This window comes from Gymnodraco acuticeps, unplaced genomic scaffold (assembly GCF_902827175.1).
Source record: "Gymnodraco acuticeps unplaced genomic scaffold, fGymAcu1.1, whole genome shotgun sequence".
Taxonomy (NCBI): Eukaryota; Metazoa; Chordata; class Actinopteri; order Perciformes; family Bathydraconidae; genus Gymnodraco; species Gymnodraco acuticeps.
Genome location: NW_022990365.1, coordinates 138,204 through 158,922, shown reverse-complemented (window position 1 = coordinate 158,922; position 20,719 = coordinate 138,204). Strand labels below are relative to the sequence as shown.

Genomic DNA, 20,719 nt, shown 5'->3' with positions numbered 1-20,719 from the left:
GAAACAGCACAGCGGTATGTTCAGCTCTATCTCATCACAAAGTGCAGAGAACAGGCGCGCTTTCAGGGGTCGGGTTTTTATAAAATTGACCACGCTAACAACTTCAGTCAAAACCTCGTTTAGCTCGGGGCTAAGCTGCCTTGATGCTAGAGCCTCTCTGTGAATGACACAGTGCGTCCATTGTGCGTTGGGAGAGACCCTCTTGATAAGTGCCTGCAGTCCCTTTCTGTTCCCTGACATGGTCTGTGCGCCATCCGAGCAAAAGCCCACACAGTTCTCCCATTTCAGTCCGTGTTCTGTCAGGTAACTGTCAAGAATCCCGAAGAACTCATCAGCTGTTGCTCTGCGTTTGACATACTTGCAAAACAGCAAATCTTCACTCAGTGACTCGGAATTGAGAAAGCGAACATAGCAAATAAACAAACAGTCTTTATTACTGTCAGTAGCCTCGTCCACTTGTAATGCAAAGCGTTTGTCTTTTAGTTTCTCTGCGAGTTGTTCTTCAAGATCATCTGAAATGTCGCGTATACGTGTCAACACTGTGTCATTGGACAGGGGGATATCCTTGAATTTTGCAGCGGTTGTCTCATCAATCATCGTTGACACCATATCAAGAGCAGCGGGGAGTATGAGATCCTCGGCTATTGTGTGTGGTTTCTTGCACTTTGCAATTCTGTATGCAACTAAGTATGACGCAAATTGTGCTTTGCTGTTCACTGATGCAGCTTCTACCATGCGATTTCCCTGCTTATGGTATTCACTTAATTTTTGCAGAGCCTCACCTGTCATACTCCAATGTAACGGAAAAACAACTAAAGAAAAACTAAATAGTAATAATAATAAAATGTCTCCACTGATCTGTGTTGTAAGTGTGATTTATGTTTGATTCCAATCGCTTTTTATAGTTAAAATCAGCAAATTGGCCGAGCTACGCTACAACTAGCCTACATGCGGGAGCGATGAGGAGTGAGGCAGGGACGAGCTCTGCCTCTCGTAAGCCCACAGTAACTTGCTGGAGCGCGGGCACTAATTTAGCGCGGGCACTTATTTTGTGAGCGCGCTCAAGCCAGTTACTGTGTGGTGAGGTGAGGCACAGATGAGCTCTGCCTCACCTCAGAATGCGTCACCTCACAGAAACTGTCTGGAAAGCGGGCCCTAAGCGCATGCCTGCACCATCTCACTGTATGTCACCAATGTAATGTTTGTAGATCCCTTTATTACATTTATCCTCGCCATCCATAGTCTCTAAATAACTCATTTCACGTATATATGATATTTAGGCTCGCTGGTCTCATCATACAACGGCAATGAAAAAAGCACCAGGGGAGGCAGCCATAACCTCTGCCGCACTGAAGGGGGCGCACGTGAGCCCACAGGTTCTTGTTGCTACTGTTATTCTACGCAGAGACGGTAGACGTGAACAACAAACTAGACTTTTGAAACTACAGGAAGATAAGGAGGACTTTTACAAAAAAGTATTGGAGATTGTTGTCCAGAAGGATAGCATGGACTTCATCTTCAAGTCAAGGTAAGACCACCATTGTAATGAACATGGGATCTTAATAAGAAAGAACAATCCAATATTTAGATGTTGGGTATCCTTTTGTTGAACAGTCTGTTTGAAATGAATCGAAGCATCAGACTAAAAAAGCTTTTGAAAATAACCGAACATTTCGATTAAGGTCAGAATATAATATTTGTTTCTAGTGGATCGCCGAAGCTGTTAGATTAACATTAACATGCTTATTGTAGTTGTAAGTGCACTGCCTTGCGGCCTGTAGCAGCATCCTTGATGGAGCATGTGTGTGTGTGTGTGTGTGTGTGTGTGTGTGTGTGTGTGTGTGTGTGTGTGTGTGTGTGTGTGGGCTGGACCTGTATTTTACAGGAAAGGAGTGAGCAGAGGGTTGAGTTGTCCATTCTTGTTCTGTTTTCTGTGACAATCTTCCTCACCCTCTCAGACTTTCAGTTGCGCGTGCTACTAAAGAGACGCGCTACCATGGAAACCAAACAATCGTGTAGCTGTATTAAAGTCCGAGTGGAAACAGTGCTGAGTAAATCTGATTTTGTCAGAAATCGGGAGAAATATGACCCTGGGAGGAAACCGCGATGATGAAATCGGGAGTCTCCCGCGAAAATCGGGAGGGTTGGCAAGTATGGTCCTACAGCGCCCTCATGCGTTTCGAAGTGTAACTACACGACAAAACAGTTTAGTGTTTTTTTTTGTTTTATTTTTTTTTCATAACAATTTTTCCTCCTGGTCTCTCGCGCCCCCCCCTGTCATGCTTCTGCGCCCCCCTGGGGCGACACGCCCCACACTTTGAGAACCACTGCACTAGTAGAACAGGGATGTCATATATCATGCCAATAACAATCAGGTACAGTATCTGCCATTCGGATCAGAGACCATCCGAGTAAAAGCAAAGGGAACCGATTTGTGTATCAAGATAGCAACTCCTCTAGACTTGCTGATAAATGATGAATAGTAAGCATGTCCAATCCATCCATTCCTAAGTCTAGAATAAACAGATGGTTTGAAGTTTGTTTCTTGAAGATAAATCACTTGAACACCCAAATATTGAAGATGGCGCATGACCCTGGTGCGCTTAACTGGGGAGTTCAGTCCCCTGCAATTCCAACTAGTAAACTTAAGGGCGCTCCCATCATGGCGTTGAATTAACCTGGGCTGGACCATTTAAAGATAAAACGGAAATATGAAGGACCGGCAGCACAACCAACAAAACAAAGTGCAATGATGAATACAATAAAAAAAATAAAAATAAAAACATACAAGACAAGAACATGAAACATACAGAACCCAGCTCCCCAGCTCCCCAGCCCACCCCAGCACAGCAATCTCCCCAAACGAGATGCCACATGCAAAACCCAAACTAATAACTAGGCCTAAACCTAAACGCTCAAAGGTAGCCTTAGAGACACAATTGCGCTACCTGAGATAAAGTGACATATTAAGAATTAATAAATGTACATTGTACAACCCACTGTATAAGTTACCCATAATTGAACTAACAACCAGTGTAAAGAGGTATCCGTATAGTGGCCCAATATGTAGTACAAAAATAAACAATAATATATATATACACTCTTAATTTTATTTTTATTATTTATAAATCAGAGCTTGGTCACGTGGCAAGGCACTTGGGAAATGTAGTCCACAATATTGTCAACAAACTCAAGCGATAATCTCCAGCTGAATAATGAACGACCATCATAACTGTTTTCAAACAGACCCACTGTAGGATAGGCAGTCTATTTACAGTTCTTATTAACAAAGTCAGTGGCCACCGTAGGATCCTCAAACCTGTGTGACGTTCCGTTCGGCATGGTAATTTTGAGAGTTGCCGGGAAGAGGAGACCAAACTTCACATTTGGGTAGGAATGTAGAGTACGCTTAACTGGGACAAAAGCAGCTCGCTTCGCAACGGAGGACGTATAGTCCGGGAAAATGGAGATCCTCTTGCCGTTGTAGAGAAGAGGAGAGGATTCACCCAGCCTGCTGCAGAATCTGGCTCTGGATATGAAAGAAGTGTAGCCTTACAACAAAGGGCCGTGGTAAGGTCCCCTTCTTGGGTCTCTCTCACAGGGTCCGATGGGCACGGTCAAGTAGAGGCTTCTCGTCCAGCTTGAGCAAGTCCCGGAGCAGCTGCGCGATGAAATCAGTGGCACTGGCTTCCTCCAGTCCCTCCGGAATACCCATCACGCACATATTATTCCTCCGCGACCTCAAGATCCTCACTTTTGTCATCCAAGCGTTTCACTTGTGAAGTTAGCATATCAACTGTAGCTTCCAGCTTGTCTATCCGAGTGCTGTGGTCAGTGGCAGCTTGCTCCAGATCTCGGATCGTGGCTTCGTGTGCCTCTGCTGCGCACTGAAGTGGTTCAACTGAGCTCTTCAATTCTTGTCTCACAGACAATATTTCAGAGTGCAGACTCGCGGCCGATGCATCAATTTTCCCGAATATGTCATTCTTGAGAGATTCCATCATTGACTGTAGCAGCAAGGCATCTTCTAGGGCAGGGGTGCCCACACTTTTTTGGCTGGTGAGCTACTTTTGAAATTACCAGCTCACTGAGGTCTACCAACCAAATTGCAAAGGTTGCTGAATAACACGTTGTATTTATACATAACTACAATAGGGCTGCAACAAACGACTAATTTGATAATCGATTAATCTATCGATTAATGAAACAATTAATCGACTATTCAGACTATTACTGTACGCCTTGCACAATTTCTCAAACGCTCTTATTTAGCCATCAACTTTTAGATTTAGCTTGAGGTTGTTTTAGGCATGTGGAAACTAACAAGACAATAAAGATGAATACTTGATTCAAAAATACATACATTATTAAATTAACTTAACAAATTGTTTACAAAATTAACATTGCTTTTTATTTAAATAAAATAAATAATATTTCACATCAAAAGAAAAAACAATATTTTAACAAATCGTATTAAATAATCTGATGACAGAACTGTGAACAGAATAGCTGAAACTGTAACAAACTAAATAACTCAGTTACCTCTAAATCATTAACCCATGTTTGTGTAATGTAGTTAACTCCGTGTGTTGCTGCTAGCATACATAACACCTGACGTGGAAACGTTCCTCGTGGATGGAGCTACAGAGCTGCTAGAAAGACAGTCGAACCCGGTGCATTCCTCCGTCTGGATGTGGAGCACTTTTGATAAATGTTTAGACACATTGCTCGTGTTACCGCCCTTACATGCTAAACACTCTTGGCAAGGAGCATTGTCCACCTCAAGACGGGTAACATTTAACCACACCTTGGAGCAGGCGCGCCGGATTCATTTTAGAAGTGGGGGGGCAAAAAAAAGTGCGTGTGTATGGCCCAATCCCAAACCACGCCCTACCCCTACACACTCCCCCTCCGTGACGGAGTGAACTCCGTGGAGTGACACATTAAGCTCCCTCCTGTCAGAGGGAGTAAATACAGCAGCAAGCTTTGGGACGGCCTCCCCTCTCTCCGGCAGAAACAGGAAATGCCCTAACTGTATGTAACAGTTTCAAATCAGCATCTCTTAGACAAAATATGTAAATTAATAACTCAAATACAACTCCAAACATCTTTAATTGTGTTACTTTTTTGTAAAGCTCTTTTAGTTTTAAACCTGATGTTTATAGTTTCTTAGTTTTTGCAACAGTCTGTAAATATACACAACTTTATAATAAAATGCACACAATTACCTTTTTCTAGACTAAACACAGGTTTGATCATAAGTTAAAAACATATGTTATCATGAGGTTGTTAACATCACAATTTATCACTATCGTTTAGTGGTTTTGCAAATAATTAACCACGCTCTGTTTTTGTACCATTCTGCGTTGAAGTACCTTCTCTTTGCTCAAATAATCTACTAGCGGTCTCCTTGTTTATGATAGTTAGCTGTACAGCTTTACCCCATACTTGCCAACCCTCCCGATTTTCGCGGGAGACTTCACTGGCCTCTCCCGGTTTCCTCCCAGGGTCATATTTCTCCCGCATTTCTCCCGATTTCTGACAAAATCAGATTTACTCAGGACTGTTTCCACTTGGACTTTAATACAGCTACACCATTGTTTGGTTTCCATGGTAGCGCGTCTCTTTAGCAGCACGCGCAACTCAAAGTCTGAGAGGGTGGGGAAAATAGTCACAGAAAACAGAACAAGAATTGACAACTCTGCTCACTCCTGTCCTTCACATATGCTCCATAAAGGATGGTGCTACAGGCCGCAAGGCAGTACCCTTACAACTACAATAAGCATGTTAATGTTAATCCAGCTCCGGCGATCCACTAGCACCCCTCCCCCCTCCCCGCGGTAGTTTTGAAATGCTCCCGATTTCTGAGGTCTCCAGGTTGGCAAGTATGCTTTATCCGCCTCAATGTCCCGACAACAAACCTCCTTGCAGTCGGAACCAGCCTGTTTCGTTTCAACAACGGCGGCGGCGGCGGCGGCGGTTTTGACAGTTTCTGCGGCCGCAGAGCTGCTGCTTACGACGCTGAAGTTGGCTTCCGATTCAGAGCATCCGATTCGGCAGTTAAGGGGAAAGTTAAGGGACATTTAATTAAGAGCGCTGAGCGAACAATCCTCCGTGTTTGAACCTCTTAAATCGCTGCATTGCCGATGTAATGGCAATTTCCTTTTCCTATGTCCTATATATTTTTGCCGTTACTTTCACAGAAGGGTTGAAAAGTGATCCAGACGCAGACACAAACAGATGATTTTCCGGTCCTTAGTTGTGGTTTATGATGATGTTTATTCGTCTTACATACCAGGGTTAATTTAGCGTTCTAGTGATTCTATGAGCATCTGCCGGGCTGGTGGAATCGGTATGCTCTTCTCCTACTGTGTCCCCTCCTCTCCTGTCACCTATGACCTCCTTATATACACCCGGTGCAGCTAAACCCCGCCACCCAGTGTTCATAAATAATATTGCACTATACATATAACTTAAATAAACTGACACACCAACATCACCCACAAAATGGCTCCTACACACCGGCCCCTAATTGGCTTTAGTATGAAAACAAAAACAATTACCAATAAATAATAAAGGAGCTATACAAATGGTGTGTATGTGTTAGCATGTAATTCTTAAATAATTTTTAGTTTATTTTCTTCTCCCTTATTTTAAGGGTCATCAGTCTTTGCTGTTCTTAGGTTGAAGCAGTAGTGTTGCCATCCCGTCCAGCGCCGAGAGAACCTGTGGGTTATATTTTCATCCAATTCCAAGCCTCTCCTTATAGGGCTCCTGCATTGATGAGTCAGTCACTTCTTCAGGTCTGTCACTTGGGTTCAGCCGGTGCCCTGCTACCATAGCAGCAAAATCGCAGATGAGCTGCTCGGTAACGTGTTTGTTGTTGGGCAAGCTGGGATTTTCTTGTCTGAATGGCAAGTCTAGGCAGTAGTGTCCATCTGACATTTTCACTTTCTCGGCCACAGGCTTGGCTTCTTCCTCAGGCACTGCGTCAGATTGGTGTAACTCGACATCTGCTGTGAAGTCAGGCATGCTGTGACAGGAGTCTGAAGTCGGCTGGCTTTCAAAAGGCTCGTCTTCTGCCTCTTCATAGTAATCACCTGAATCCCGACCCTCATCTTCTTCTTCTTGGGGGGCCTCAGTTTTGCCTTCAACATCCCTATCACTGTCTCCTTTGGCATCTGCTACAACATCGCCATCCTCTTTGGCATCTGCTACAACATCTCCATCCTCTTTGGCGTCCGCTACAACATCGCCATCCTCTTTGGCGTCCGCTACAACATCGCCATCCTCTTTGGCGTCCGCTACAACATCGCCATCCTCTTTGGCGTCTGCTACAACATCGCCATCCTCTTTGGCGTCCGCTACAACATCGCCATCCTCTTTGGCGTCCGCTACAACATCGCCATCCTCTTTGGCGTCCGCTACAACATCGCCATCCTCTTTGGCGTCTGACATTTTTGCAGAGTGATTCATAATGTTCAGGAATTGTTTGTCTTCTCTGGACATTTCCTCTGTTTCCTTGCTTGTATTTTCCTTGAAATCATGCTTGTATTGTTTGACCAATAGCTCCTCTAGGTGTACCATGGCTATCCGATTAACAGCAGCAGCAGGGTGGCCATTAGCATCTCTGCTGTCGTTGCTTCCTTTTAGGGGACCATAGAAGACCCACCCCAGTAGGGTCTTTACAGCGTACGGTCCTTCTCCTTGGCTATTGATCAGCTCCCAAGGTTCCAATACCTTAGGAGAATTTGTCCCAATGAGTAGGTCAATGCCAGAAGCAATTTCATTAATTTTGATGTCCTTTAAGTAAGGCCATTTTTCCAGATCTTCTTGTAGAGGAATATTGTGCTTGGAAACAGGCATGGTTTTATGTGTGAAGACATCGGATAGTTGAAGGAAATTGTTTTCGTCCAGACTCGATATTTCCAAACCTGAGATATGATGACTAGACACAATTTTTTTCTGATTCATTGTCTTTAGGAGAATGTTAGTCCTTTGTCCTGTAAGGTTTAGCCTCCTCATTAAACTTTCTGAGCAAAAGGTGGATGAACTTCCATGGTCCAGAAATGCATAAGTTTGTAACACTTTGTCCCCTTTGTGGCTCTTTACTTGTACTTGTACAATGGAGAAGATGGAGTTTTCATCACCGGCCCCAATGTGCCCACATGTATGAGGTGAGATGACACTATTACTTTCCATTGGCTTCCCATTCTGTTTTGTGTGTTCTGCTTCCTCTCTTTTGCCTTTTTGTTCAATGTGGAGTATTTCAGGATGACTTTGATTGCACACATAACATGTCAAACGACTGTGGCAGTGTTTGCTCATGTGTCCTATTTTTAGGCATCCAAAACACACCCCTTTTCCTTTCAAGAAGTCCATTCTTTCTCTGTGTGTTTTCTTCAGGATGTGTGGACACTGCTCCAATGAGTGACCACTTCTTCTGCAGAACAAACACAAATGTAGGGAGTTGTGGCTTGATGGAGGTATTTTCATTCCATTCGTTGTTGCATGTTCTAGCACTGGTGTTCTTGGGCAGGTAATAATTGTTGCAAAACTACTTGCTCTTAGGCTTGGGTTTCCCTTTGAAAAGGTAGAGATAACAGTTTTGATAGCTGCAGTTGGTTTATCATCCTGGATGCTTCCAAACAGAGGATCTGACAGTATCTTCACTTGCCTCTCTATGAAGCTAACAAGGTCAGGAAATGTAGCTCGATGCCCACGCTCTTCTTGTAGCTGACATGCCCTATTCCTCCACTTGTCTCTGAATTTGTAGGGTAGTTTCTGAAGTATGTGTTTCATGTTTGAAACAACATTCATTTCATCCATATAGGTGAGATGTTCCATTGCATTGTAACAACCTCTTAGGAACAAAGAGAAGGCTTGCAGTGCTTTCACATCTTCGGCTTTGATCATTGTCCAGGTAAATGCTTTGTTCATGTATGCAGTGGCGATCTTGTGTTCATTACCAAAGTGCTCTTTAAGCAGCTGTTTTGCCCTTTGATAACCTTGAGCTGGAGGCAGATGTTGGCAGCTGCGCACTAGGTCCTGTGGTTGTCCTCTAGTGTATTGCTCTAGGTAATGCAGGCAGTCACTTTCATCATTAGTTTTCCGCTCTACTCCTCTTTCAAATGCACGGATGAAGGCTTCAAACTGCAATGGGTCACCATCATAAACAGGAATGTCTCTTGGAGGTAAAGTAGAAGTGAGATGTTGTTGAGCCAGCATAGCAGTGTTGTCATTTTGCCTCTGGATTAGGTTATAGATGTCACCTTGATTACCATTGTTGATTACAGGTGGTGTGATGTCAACATGTCCCTGCACATGTGTCTGTATACTTTGTCTGGGAATAGAGGTTTGGGCTTGATGAGGCAAGAATTCAGTGGCCTGTACGTTAAATCTTGCTGTAGGGTTTCTGTAGTAAGAGCTCATCCCATCTGATGCTCTAGAGGTGTGTCTTGATCCCATGCTGAGCACGTTTAGCCTGGCATTGGCTTCTGCCAGCTTAGTTTGTATATCCAGTTGTTCCTTTTTCCGTTTCACCTGTTCTTCCTGTTCTTCCAACTGTTGTTTCAACTGTTGTTTCTGTTGTTCCAACTGTTGTTTCTGTTGTTCCAACTGTTGTTCCTGTTGTTGTTTCTGTTGTTCCAACTGTTGTTTCTGGTGTTTTAATTGTTCCCCTTGTACATCAAGCTCATGTTGTTTGTTCAGTGCTGCCGCCCTTTCGATTAAAGCCGCCCTTTCTGCCTGGGCTTTAATTCGAGCAGAAGAGGTAGATGATGCGTGTGATGAACCAGGTTTGTATTTTGACTGAGGGTGTGATGCCTTTGAAATGCTGTCATCAGGTCCGATGTCATCTGAGCTGACACTTTGTTCTATGGCACTTCCCACAATAGAGTGTGTAATTGCCTGTCCACTCTCAGATAACCACACATTTGCATCTTGTATAAATCCATCAAATATATGCATCTTTTCTTGCAGCCACTGCCTTTGCTTTCCCATTTCTTCTTCAGGCAGTTGAAGGTCAGTTAATGATTTGTGATTTTCTTTTAGTTCATCACACAACTTCTTAAATTCAACCAGTTTCAACTGTATTTCCTTTGCATTGTCTTCTGAGCTCATAAGCTCTTTCAGTACTTCCATTAACTTCTTTACTTGTTTGTAACTGAAGTTTCTTGCTTTTTGGCAGTTTGCAATAAACAATTCCAATCCTTTGGCAGTGTGAGTGATAATCCTTTTTTCTCTCACAGATTGCAGTCCAACAGCGCCATCTTGTGACGTGACGTCAGATGTCACAGACATGATTAATGTTCACTGTCCCTTTAAGTTTCGTTCTCAGGAATTGTCCGTTAGCTGACAGCGCGCTGTTTCAAACAGCTGACAATGTTGCAGCACCACATCCATTTACTAAGCCATTGTCCAATACAGCTTAATATCTCCAATACAATCTACTTATCATGCTGCACGGTGCACATACCCGGCCGCTTTATCAGTCCTCTCTCAGCCTCTTCGGTCCTCGCAGGTGGGAACAATCTCCAGCTGATTGTGGCGTGTGCAGCTGATCCGTGATGAGAAGTCGATGGTGCAATAATCCAATTATTTGTTTTCCCCGAAAACGATCCTTAATCCAATTTGAAGTGAATCCAATTGTCCAGTTTCACTCAAAAGTACGATTCCACTTAATGTAATGGCAATTTCCTTTTCCTATGTCCTATATATTTTTGCCGTTACTTTCACAGAAGGGTTGAAAAGTGATCCAGACGCAGACACAAACAGATGATTTTCCGGTCCTTAGTTGTGGTTTATGATGATGTTTATTCGTCTTTACATACCAGGGTTAATTTAGCGTTCTAGTGATTCTATGAGCATCTGCCGGGCTGGTGGAATCGGTATGCTCTTCTCCTACTGTGTCCCCTCCTCTCCTGTCACCTATGACCTCCTTATATACACCCGGTGCAGCTAAACCCTGCCACCCAGTGTTCATAAATAATATTGCACTATACATATAACTTAAATAAACTGACACACCAACATCACCCACAAAATGGCTCCTACAGCCGATTTATTTGGACTGGATTATCCCAGAGACTCTAACGATTCTTTATAACACGGTTTGAGATTTGTGAAAACTTAATTCTATTTGTGAAAATTAAAAAAAGGCAGCAGACGACGTCGTTCATCTGGCTTCGCTGATGAAGGTCCAGGCTCCGGAGATGTGGATGTCAGGGATGTGACCTTCCAGTTGTTACATTTAAGTTTAGATTGACTGTATTTAGTTTTCTTCTGCGCTGGTTCTTCTGACATGTTTGCAAGTGTAGCCTATATTCTTTCTATCTCTAGGTTAACGGCTGACACACACAGAACAACGTAACAAATAAAGTAAACAACGTAACAAATAAACAAATCTAAGCTTTTTTATTGGTTGTAATTTACATGGATACATTAGAATGGTGTGACAATGTCCTATTTGATTGGGTTAAAATGTAGGCCAACATATTCTTCCTGTTATGTCTGCCTGCTTTATTTTACCTAATGCAAAGTGACCTGCTCCATCGAAATCAGTCGCATTGACCCGAAGACACATTTTGATTCCTAGCTTTCTAATGATATCAGGATTGTCTTTGTAGGCTACTCCAAATATTAAGCAAAAATATGTCACATTTTATAATGACTGTTACAGAGTCATCATTTTGAGAAAAAGGCCTTTAAAGTGTCCTCTTCTCTGGATCGATCTGATTGATTATTAGCGGAGCAAATGATCAAAATACTACGGAGGGAAGATATTTTCGTTTGGATTACTGCACTCACGGGAAACACCGGCTGTTGTTATGCCTGTTGTTACTTTAAGTTACTCCGTTCTCCGCTTGTAATTATGCCGAAGCTTCGAACCTGTATTTATCATCTGAATTTGCTGAAACAAGCCAAGACTTTGTTTCTTTGAAATCAGATGAAAACAAACTGTAACGGACCCTGCCGTGTAATCTATGATTACTATACGCCTTACATTCATAATTTCAGTTGATGGAGGGGGGGTGGCGCTGAGGAACAGCAGAGTGGCGAGTGAGAGGCCAGCTGTCATCTTCCCTTTACAAGCTTCAAACATGCCTGTAGCTATTGAGATTGAATATAATAATAACAAATAACAAAATATACACAGCTAGATCAGATCGGGTTTTAGATGCGACTTTAGAGTAGAGGTGAATTATTGAAACGGGATTTTTACAGTTTTCCGCGGCATCTGCTGCTGCTGCAAAAATGTGGGGCAGGGCTGAAAAGTGGCCCCTGGCCCCCCCGCTTCCGGCGCCCTTGCCTTGGAGCGCTTCTCTCTGCCATCTCCTCCATGTGTTGCTGCTTGTAGCAGCTGTGTGTGTGTAAACTGCCCCGCCCCCTCGCGCACAGACGGGAGAGAGAGATCTCGTCTGGATCAGAAAGATCAAAAATACACCGACCATAGACGCATTTGTTTGTCTTTTTGCATATTAGAAACGAGTTGGCGACACTAAGACTGCGAGATAATATTTGTGTAGCAATAATACATGACCTTTCTCTTTCTCAACTGGCTACTCGGAGGGAAGTCGCTGTCATATGCCTTGTGAACACTCCGATAATGCCTCTCCACGTTACCTTTCTTTGGCAGAGCGACGCTTGCTTTACAAATAAGACAAATAACCTTTGAACAACAAAATATTCTTCCTCCCATTCTGGGTGGAAGTGGTTTGTCTTTAGCTTCTTGCTCGGTCCTGCACTCATGTTGTTGTTTGTCTCTTTAACTTAATTTGAGTTTTCCCGGCACTTGACTGATTTTGTATCGCTTTGCATTCTGGGTTAACAGACTGGAAAGCGATAGGTCGCTTTTTCTGTCAATCAAATAAACTCCTGAATTAAGTGGCAGGGAGGCCAAGGGAGGAGGGATCAAAACTTGTTTTGTCTATTTTAACGTGACTGGATTTTTTTTTTTTATGAATGACTCACGATCTACCAGCATTGCCCCCGCGGTCGACGTACTGGGCACCTCTGGGGTGTCCCCAGCAGCGTTAGCAGTAGCAACGCTAGCCGAGTCAGGAAAGAGCGAGGGTTTGAGGCCTCCTTTTGCGAGGTCTTGTTTTGATCGAGTAGTAGTCATTTTGGCCGGTTACAAATCTAAATAATTGAGCTAGAGTTCGCTAGACTACTTTATATGTACCTTATGAGTTGTCGCATACTATTAGTAAGCCAAACTGCACAATGGAAAAGTATTTTGAAGTCACAAATCTCGGAGTTCGTGCATTTCCCGTGGATTCATAATGGTGATCAACATTTTTACACTTTTAGAGACACTTGGTTGACTTTACTTTAAGATATGTTCCCTGCCTGTGTGCCTACTAACCTGTGTGTATTTTATATTTTACATTTTACATATTTGTCTTATATTTTACATATTTTAACATTTATGTTTATGTAATTATTATTACCAGCACTTATTTTTAAAAGCACTTTAATGTATTTATTTATAATTTATGTTTTCACACTAATTTGACCTGTTTGCCGATTTTAAACAAAGTCAACCTCGGTCCTTTTAGCCCGATGTTTTTAACCCACTTACCACATATTTGACCAGATGTTGTGGGACACAGCCTCGGCCACACCACCGGGGGAGACCCCTCGGTGGAGACCCTTCTGTGCTTCAGCTGCTCTCATCTATCCAGACCCGGCGCCAGAACAAATCTAAAGGGAGGGCATATGATTTTCATGGGAGGGCACACAAAACCGTCACGTGCTGCGGGCCTGCGGCACAATATATATCAAACAGCAAGGCCAACGGCATCGCGTAAAGACGCACACTTATCGCAAACATACACAAATAAAGGTCAACGTAGCAACCACTTTGAAACATTGTGTGCGTGGCAGCACAGGCACTGGTAAATCACGAGCAAGGCACACTTGTTACGGATGGCAGCTTCCTCATCGCTGCACTCGGAGAGAAATAGTAGAGACGGAGACGATGAGCTGTTTAGCCCGCCTTGGGCATGGTTTATGTTCCTATGCACTGCACTCGGACATGCTGTGGAGTGCATCGAGTCACCTCTGAGAGGGAGTTGGTTGACAGCTAAAAAAGCTATAATATCAACGACAGCTGACGTAATAACGGCTCCGTGCAGCTGATCTGCACCAAAGTACTCATTTCCTTATTTGATTCCTCGCTTATCTCTCTCTCTCTCTCTCTCTCTCTCTCTCTCTCTCTCTCTCTCTCTCTCTCTCTCTCTCTCTCTCTCTCTCTCTCTCTCTCTCTCTCTCTCTCCACAAACTCTCTCTCTCCACAAACTCTCACATGAAATGTGTTCTTTTGATGCGGCATGCCTTAGCAGTCCTTTATCAGTCTGTAATGCGTGTTTCCAGTCGCAAAAACCTTTGACAGTAAAAGCCGCATCAGATGAAGACGTATTTACTTTAAACTGTCTACAGGGGAAACAAAAGGCTGCGTCTGCTTAACGAATATTCAAGCCATGCTCTGTTGTGTACCATGCAGCGGCAAAAGTGCGCTTCTTTCCTGAAAACAATCTCCCTGGATAACGATCCATCTTCACCTGCTTGGGTTTATTAACCCCAGGATCATCGCTAACTCAGCCCCGGGGTTTGCCGAGGTCAAGCTTGTGACATTAAGGCGTGCTGCTGCAACGGCAGGTGCAGGGTCGCCAGCAGCACCATCGGCTGCAGTTCTTTCATCGCTATTTCGTTTTAATACATCCTTAGACCTTTTAAGCCAATTTCTGATGTCCATTTTGTAATTCAAACATATTTGGGAGTCTAGAGAATGCACAATAAAGAAATCCAGAATAGGCGGCAGAGTGTGACGCTGGTCTAAATGGGGACGAATCACAAATCAAAGACAAATGCATTTATTTGACGTAGCCTGCGATTTGTTTTGTTTTGTTCTGACATCACATACATCGTAGCATAAAAGTTCACAGTTTATTTATAATTAAAAAAATAAAATATATATATTTTTTAATTTTTATAAATAATAAAAAAAACGTGTTTATTGGGGGAGGGCAGGAATGTCCAATGGGAGGGCCCTCCCTGGCCCTCCCACGGCACCGGGCATGCTTCTATCCCTTTTATTGCATTTTCTTTATTTCATTTTTTTAACACAGACCAACAGGGCTTTTATAAACTTGTATTGGTTAGGGTTAGTTGGTTATATTACAGGAGTTTTTAAACAAAAATATTTACCAGAGAGCCCGTGCACCAAAACCCTAACCCTTACCTTTACAGCAGATATGCCGCTCGTCCGTTGACTTCTCTCATTCTTGATATTGCTGATGAACACACTTAATTGTAAATCTCCATAGATAAATACATTGTGTTTGATTTAGTATGAGCTCACTCAGACTCCCTTCTTGTTCATTCCCAGATCCAGTGTGTGACAGAGAGGAAGGAGCAGTAACGAGCATGTTGTTGTGTTTGTGTTCAGGTTCGACACCACAACAGATCCTCCAGGAATCTCCAGAGGACGTTTGAGCCTGCCAACCTGCAAGATGGAAACCACTGATCCAAAGTTATTATTCATCTTATCAGGATTCACATGTTCAAAAGTCAGCATCATGTTCAGCAGAGTGTCAGTGCACCTTTGCATTCATCATGTTTTTGATTCTATCAGGATCCACCGTGAGAGACCAGACCCTCCTGGACCAGGACCTGGACCTGGACCCAGCTGTGTGTCCATGAAGAGTGACAACTCTATGCCTCGACCTATTGGGTTTAAAGCTAGAGAGCATGATGATAGTCCAGAGTAAGAATTTTAAGCAAAAAGTATTTTTTCTTTTTCTTTATTAAAACGCTTGAAATTCAACATAATTATCTACAAAGTTGTATCTTCTGAACATTCATCAGTGATTGTGTTTCTATCAGGATCCCCCATGAGAGACCAGACTCTCCTGGACCCAGCTGTGTGTCCATGAAGAGTGGAAACTCTATGCCTCGACCTATAATGTTTAAAGATGGAAAGCATAGCGATGGACCAAGGTATGAATTCAAGTTATTTTGTTGTTCGCTTTTAAAACCTTTGAATTTCTACCTCAGTCTCAGCTGCATTTTATTTGCTGCACGTCGTAAAGGAGTTCTTGAAGCAAAGAACTGAACCACAAGGAGAACACAGCAGAGCTTTGAACTGATGTCAGACACTGAAGATTTAGCACTTCTGACAGTCTGACACAATCAGCACATTCAGACTGTCCTGTTCGGATCAGCCTGCTCACTTTAGTCCGGTTTGTTTATCAAAGCTACTTCCTGTCCCCGTCTGCTTTTCATTGATGTCTCTTTTTCTGTCAGCCTGAATTTTACATGTTGCTGTTTTACCTTGTTGAGTGTTTCTTTAATGCATTGTTAGGTGCTCTTTGGTGTCTTGAAAGGCTCCTCCAAATATAAAATGTATTGTTATTATTATTTATGAGTCAGATGTTTACTCTCTGACTCAGGGCATATATTGAGTCCTATCAGTATCTGAAGGAGAGAAGGTTTACAACCTTTCTTTATGCATATTAAGAAGTAAGAAAGGGGTCATCTCTTAACCCAGCTGATGAAGAGAGCCTCAGCTAATCTTCATACAACAGGGCGCCCAAACCCCAAGGCCTAATAACTGCTGACTGTGCAGACTATCCAGTTTAATCATTCTTTATTACACTTTTATCAGTGATTGTGTTTCTATGAGGATCCACCATCTGAGACCAGTCCACCGCACACTACATTATTCTGAAATGGTATTTTATTTAGAAAATTGAAAGACCATGGACATCTTTTTTAAGCTGTATGTCCGGTTTGAATGAGGATCTTCAAACTCAGCTCATGTAACTCTTAGTTTCTGTATTTGTTTAAAATCCTCCTCTTTGCTCCACAGAGTTCATCAGCAGAGACCAGAGGGTCCTGGTGGTCAGTCTGCCCAGCAGCTTCAAACTCACCTGGACTCCATATTTATGGTGAGTAGACGTACAGCTACTCCTGCTGACTACAACAGCCACAAACTCACTACTGAATTGTGATCAATACGGTATTAACAAGCATTATTTGTATTTACAATTGTCGTTGTAAGTGTATAAGTGCCTCCCAATGCCACTCAATACATAACGGAAGTTGCATGTTTTTTGTTGTTGCTTTTAGATAAACATATCACTCAACATATTGAGTTAATAGAGCAGCCTAATGATTTGGTAAATCACCAGAGAGCGTTGCTAGCTAACAACAGCTTGCAGTCCTGTGAGGGCAGAGCAGCCGTATGCGATGTGCGTGTTTTCAGTGTACGATACGGTGTATTTAAAGGTCTCCTATCATGCAAAATGCACTTCTTGATGTATTTTCTACATAAATATGTGTCCCCGGTGTGTCAGGAGACTCACACAGTGTCAGGATTGTTGTTGTTAGCATCTGGTGTTAGCATCTGGTGTTAGCTGCGCTAACGGATATAAGAAACTGTTTCTAGAACAAAAAGGAGGAGAGTCCTCTCCAGTCAGACTGAGAGGATCTTATAACTACAGCTCAGTGAGGTAAAGGACTCTGAGGGTTTAGATAGTTGACTTTAGTCTAAGTTATCTCAGTGGGTCTCAAACGTTTTGGTCACAATTTACGTAAACAAAATTATTTCCAAGGCACTCCTTTATAATTATTAGGATGAATAAAAACGGGTTTGAAATCATTCCAATGTATACTATAGGACAGTAAGGCAAGGCAAGTTTATTTATACAGCACCTTTCAAAGTGCTTTACAAAAATGAAAGACATTAAGAGGCATTTAAAAACAGTCATTAAAAAGCAAAGATAATAAACATTAAAAGACAAAATACATGAATACAAGTTACAGTGCAGTTTAAGATACGTACGTTCAATTAAAGCAGCGGCAAAAAGAAAAGTCTTCAGCCTGGATTTAAAAATAGTCAGAGAGCGTTATGTTATTTTTGTTAAATAATGATATTTGATGAAAAACATATTAAGAGTACATACTTTCATAGGGGGAAAGTAGAAGGCCAATGATAGAAATATAAAATGTAAAAAATCAAGAAGATACTGTAAGTGATTTCTACAATAAAACAGTTTAGTGCAGGATGTACAAAGATATTAATATGAGGATGTGCAAAAAAGACAAACTAATTAACCTTTATTAACACATTAAAGAATACTTTAGATTAAGGTCTTCTTTCAACTAAGAACAAAGCTTTAGGGGTATCTATCTACAGATAACTATTAAGCCTAACAAAGTACTTAACGTCTAATATATTGCTTTCCTGCAATGTTAACTATGTTGAAGCACATATTTTAACTGATATTATACATATGAATTATACTCTTATGTATGTAGATAGAATAAGAAATGTGCAGTATATGACAGTTTAATGGTGGAGGTACACACATATTGATAGATGTCTTGTAATGCACTGTTGAGGAACCTGTGACCCAAGTGTTTCATTCATTGCATAACTACACCGTAGTTGTGAATATGATATGTCAATAAACCTTTGAAAATCTTAAAATCTTTAAAGGGATGTGCAAAATAGTCATTATATACAGTCTTTAATTTATGGAACATGTTTGTTACATATTAATAGAATTTTTGATTTTTTGATTTGATTTTTGATTTTTGATTTGTGAATGGGAGAAGTAGTTGGAAAAAATACCAAACACTAATTATTCAAAGTAAAGTATTTCATTGTATATAAGGTAATACTAAGGAGGCATAGGCCTATATGATGATATAATGTTTGACATTATTGATATTAGAAAAGTGATTTGTTTTCCATGTCATTCGTGTGTTTTTCTTTTCAGAAAGTGAAGTTATTTATTTGTAAGCTCCAAATCCAAATGTTTCCCTCAACGGCCTTTGTGCCCTGGCATGTGGCCTTTGCGCCCTGAAAAAATATGTGACACCAAAGGCCAAATGGCCTTGCCCCTAAAATGACACAAATCCAAGCCTGCTGTCAACTTCTAATTTTGGGGAAAACGTCTTTTAAAACTACAATTCCCAGTAGAGACGTGCCATAGAGAACATGTTGCGAAACACAATAGCCAGCATGTGTATTTCTGGGGGGTCGTTCGAGTCCAGTTTTAAATAGTCTGCCGTGGTTTCGTTCCATTTCAAAGAGCTTGATGCTCGGTGTAACCTTGGCGCACTGCCACTCCAACATCCAATCCCAGAGCTTGAAGATGAATCACGGGGTTTGTCACAAAGCGGACAGGCGTTGTCACAACAATAGCTGGGGATTGTGGGTAGTGTAGTCTCTTTGGCGCTCCACATTTCAGAGAAAACAAGCTGTTTCTCAGAATTGAAGGGGAAAAACACAAAAGCATTGCACACAATTTAAACCTATCAATGTTGTTTAATTAACAAAAGGTAATCTGGTGTTTTTGAGTTGATGAGTAGTGCAGATATCACTGTCAAATCAATCGACAGTAAGGAGAATACTTACTTCCGGGTGTACAATTCTCCGTTATCCAATGGGAATGGACGCTCACATTGCCTTTAACACTAGAACCGCCAGAGATTTTTTATACCTAAAACCGCCACCGGGGTCAAATTGACCCAGCATTAGAATGCATTGATTTTCAAGGTAAAAGTATTGCTTTAAAAACAAAAATGGTCCTGTGGTAAAGGTATTTTGACAAGCAATTTTGTTAAATTGTTTCGTTTATTAACGCTACAACATATAGCGTTTCGTGAGGCGGTTGTCGTTGTTGGGTGAAAAGCAAACAGCTGTTTGCTGCGGACAATTTTTAACAACATAGGGTGCTACATAACACACTTTCAGGAAAAGTCACGGACTGGGAGACTTTAATATGTTATTGAAAAAAAGTTACATACAATATAAAACAGCTCTGGGTCAAATTGACCCCGTTGGCGGTTCTAGTGTTAAGAGCTGCCGACATAAATGGATGGGGTGCTTCCATGAGCGCCAAATACCGCCGCCGATGGGAATACATTGCAATCAGTTGAAAGCTCTTTGCGTCCGTTTATGAAGCTGAAGGAGACTCAGCGCATCCCAACTGCACGCCATAGAACCCTGACCAAGCGTCGCTACTGGACGATCAAGGAGTGAGACTGTGTTGGATGTCCACCCCCCAATTAATACATTTGAAGCCTTACTTATATATATAATGTCAATAAGTTTATCTTTTTGTAGTGTAGTGGTCTTTTGTAGAGATTTTTCATTTATATCAGGCTGGGGTGGGGGGCGCCAGCAAAAATCTTGCCAGGGCAGCAAATTGGTCAGAAACGGCCCTGGTGTCATCCCCACAGCACCCCCTATTTCAAACATGTTCCCACGGCTATGGGTCTGTGTTTACATTAGCATTGCTAACACTCAGAGCTAACCTGTACTGGAGATGTGTAAAAAAGCAGGAAATTAAAAGGAACTCACCTTGTGGTAAACCTGAGAGAGAAAACGCATTTGAGCTCCATACTGTTTCAGAAATAATCCTTGATGTGGTTTGGAACATAATATGGAGTTTAATCACGGCAATGTTTAGCGGAGTTTCTGCTGTGAGACAGCCTTCTCTTCACAGACCTCAGTGCTTGCATGCGGACCTCCAAAGGGGCGTGGCCTGAAGCAGCTCGGTTACATTTAAAGGGCCAGGCCAAGCCCCCAGGAAGTGCACCGGACTCTGAGGCAAAAATGTGTTGTGTCCAAACGGCGGAAATACAATTTCCGTATCAGTCCGTGACGTCACTGGGCCCAGAAATACTTTTTCCCATTGACTAA

General features: G+C 42.2%; 1 protein-coding gene across 1 annotated transcript in view; it reads left to right on the top strand.

Annotated features, from left to right (window-relative positions):
• LOC117551382 (protein NLRC3-like) overlaps window positions 1-20,719 on the top strand; it is a 143,422-nt gene that overhangs the window by 111,241 nt on the left and 11,462 nt on the right. The window contains exon 6 of the mRNA XM_034224248.1: window positions 16,874-16,952. Within this exon, the coding sequence (XP_034080139.1) occupies window positions 16,874-16,952 (79 nt within the window). The remainder of the gene's footprint in view (window positions 1-16,873; window positions 16,953-20,719) is intronic.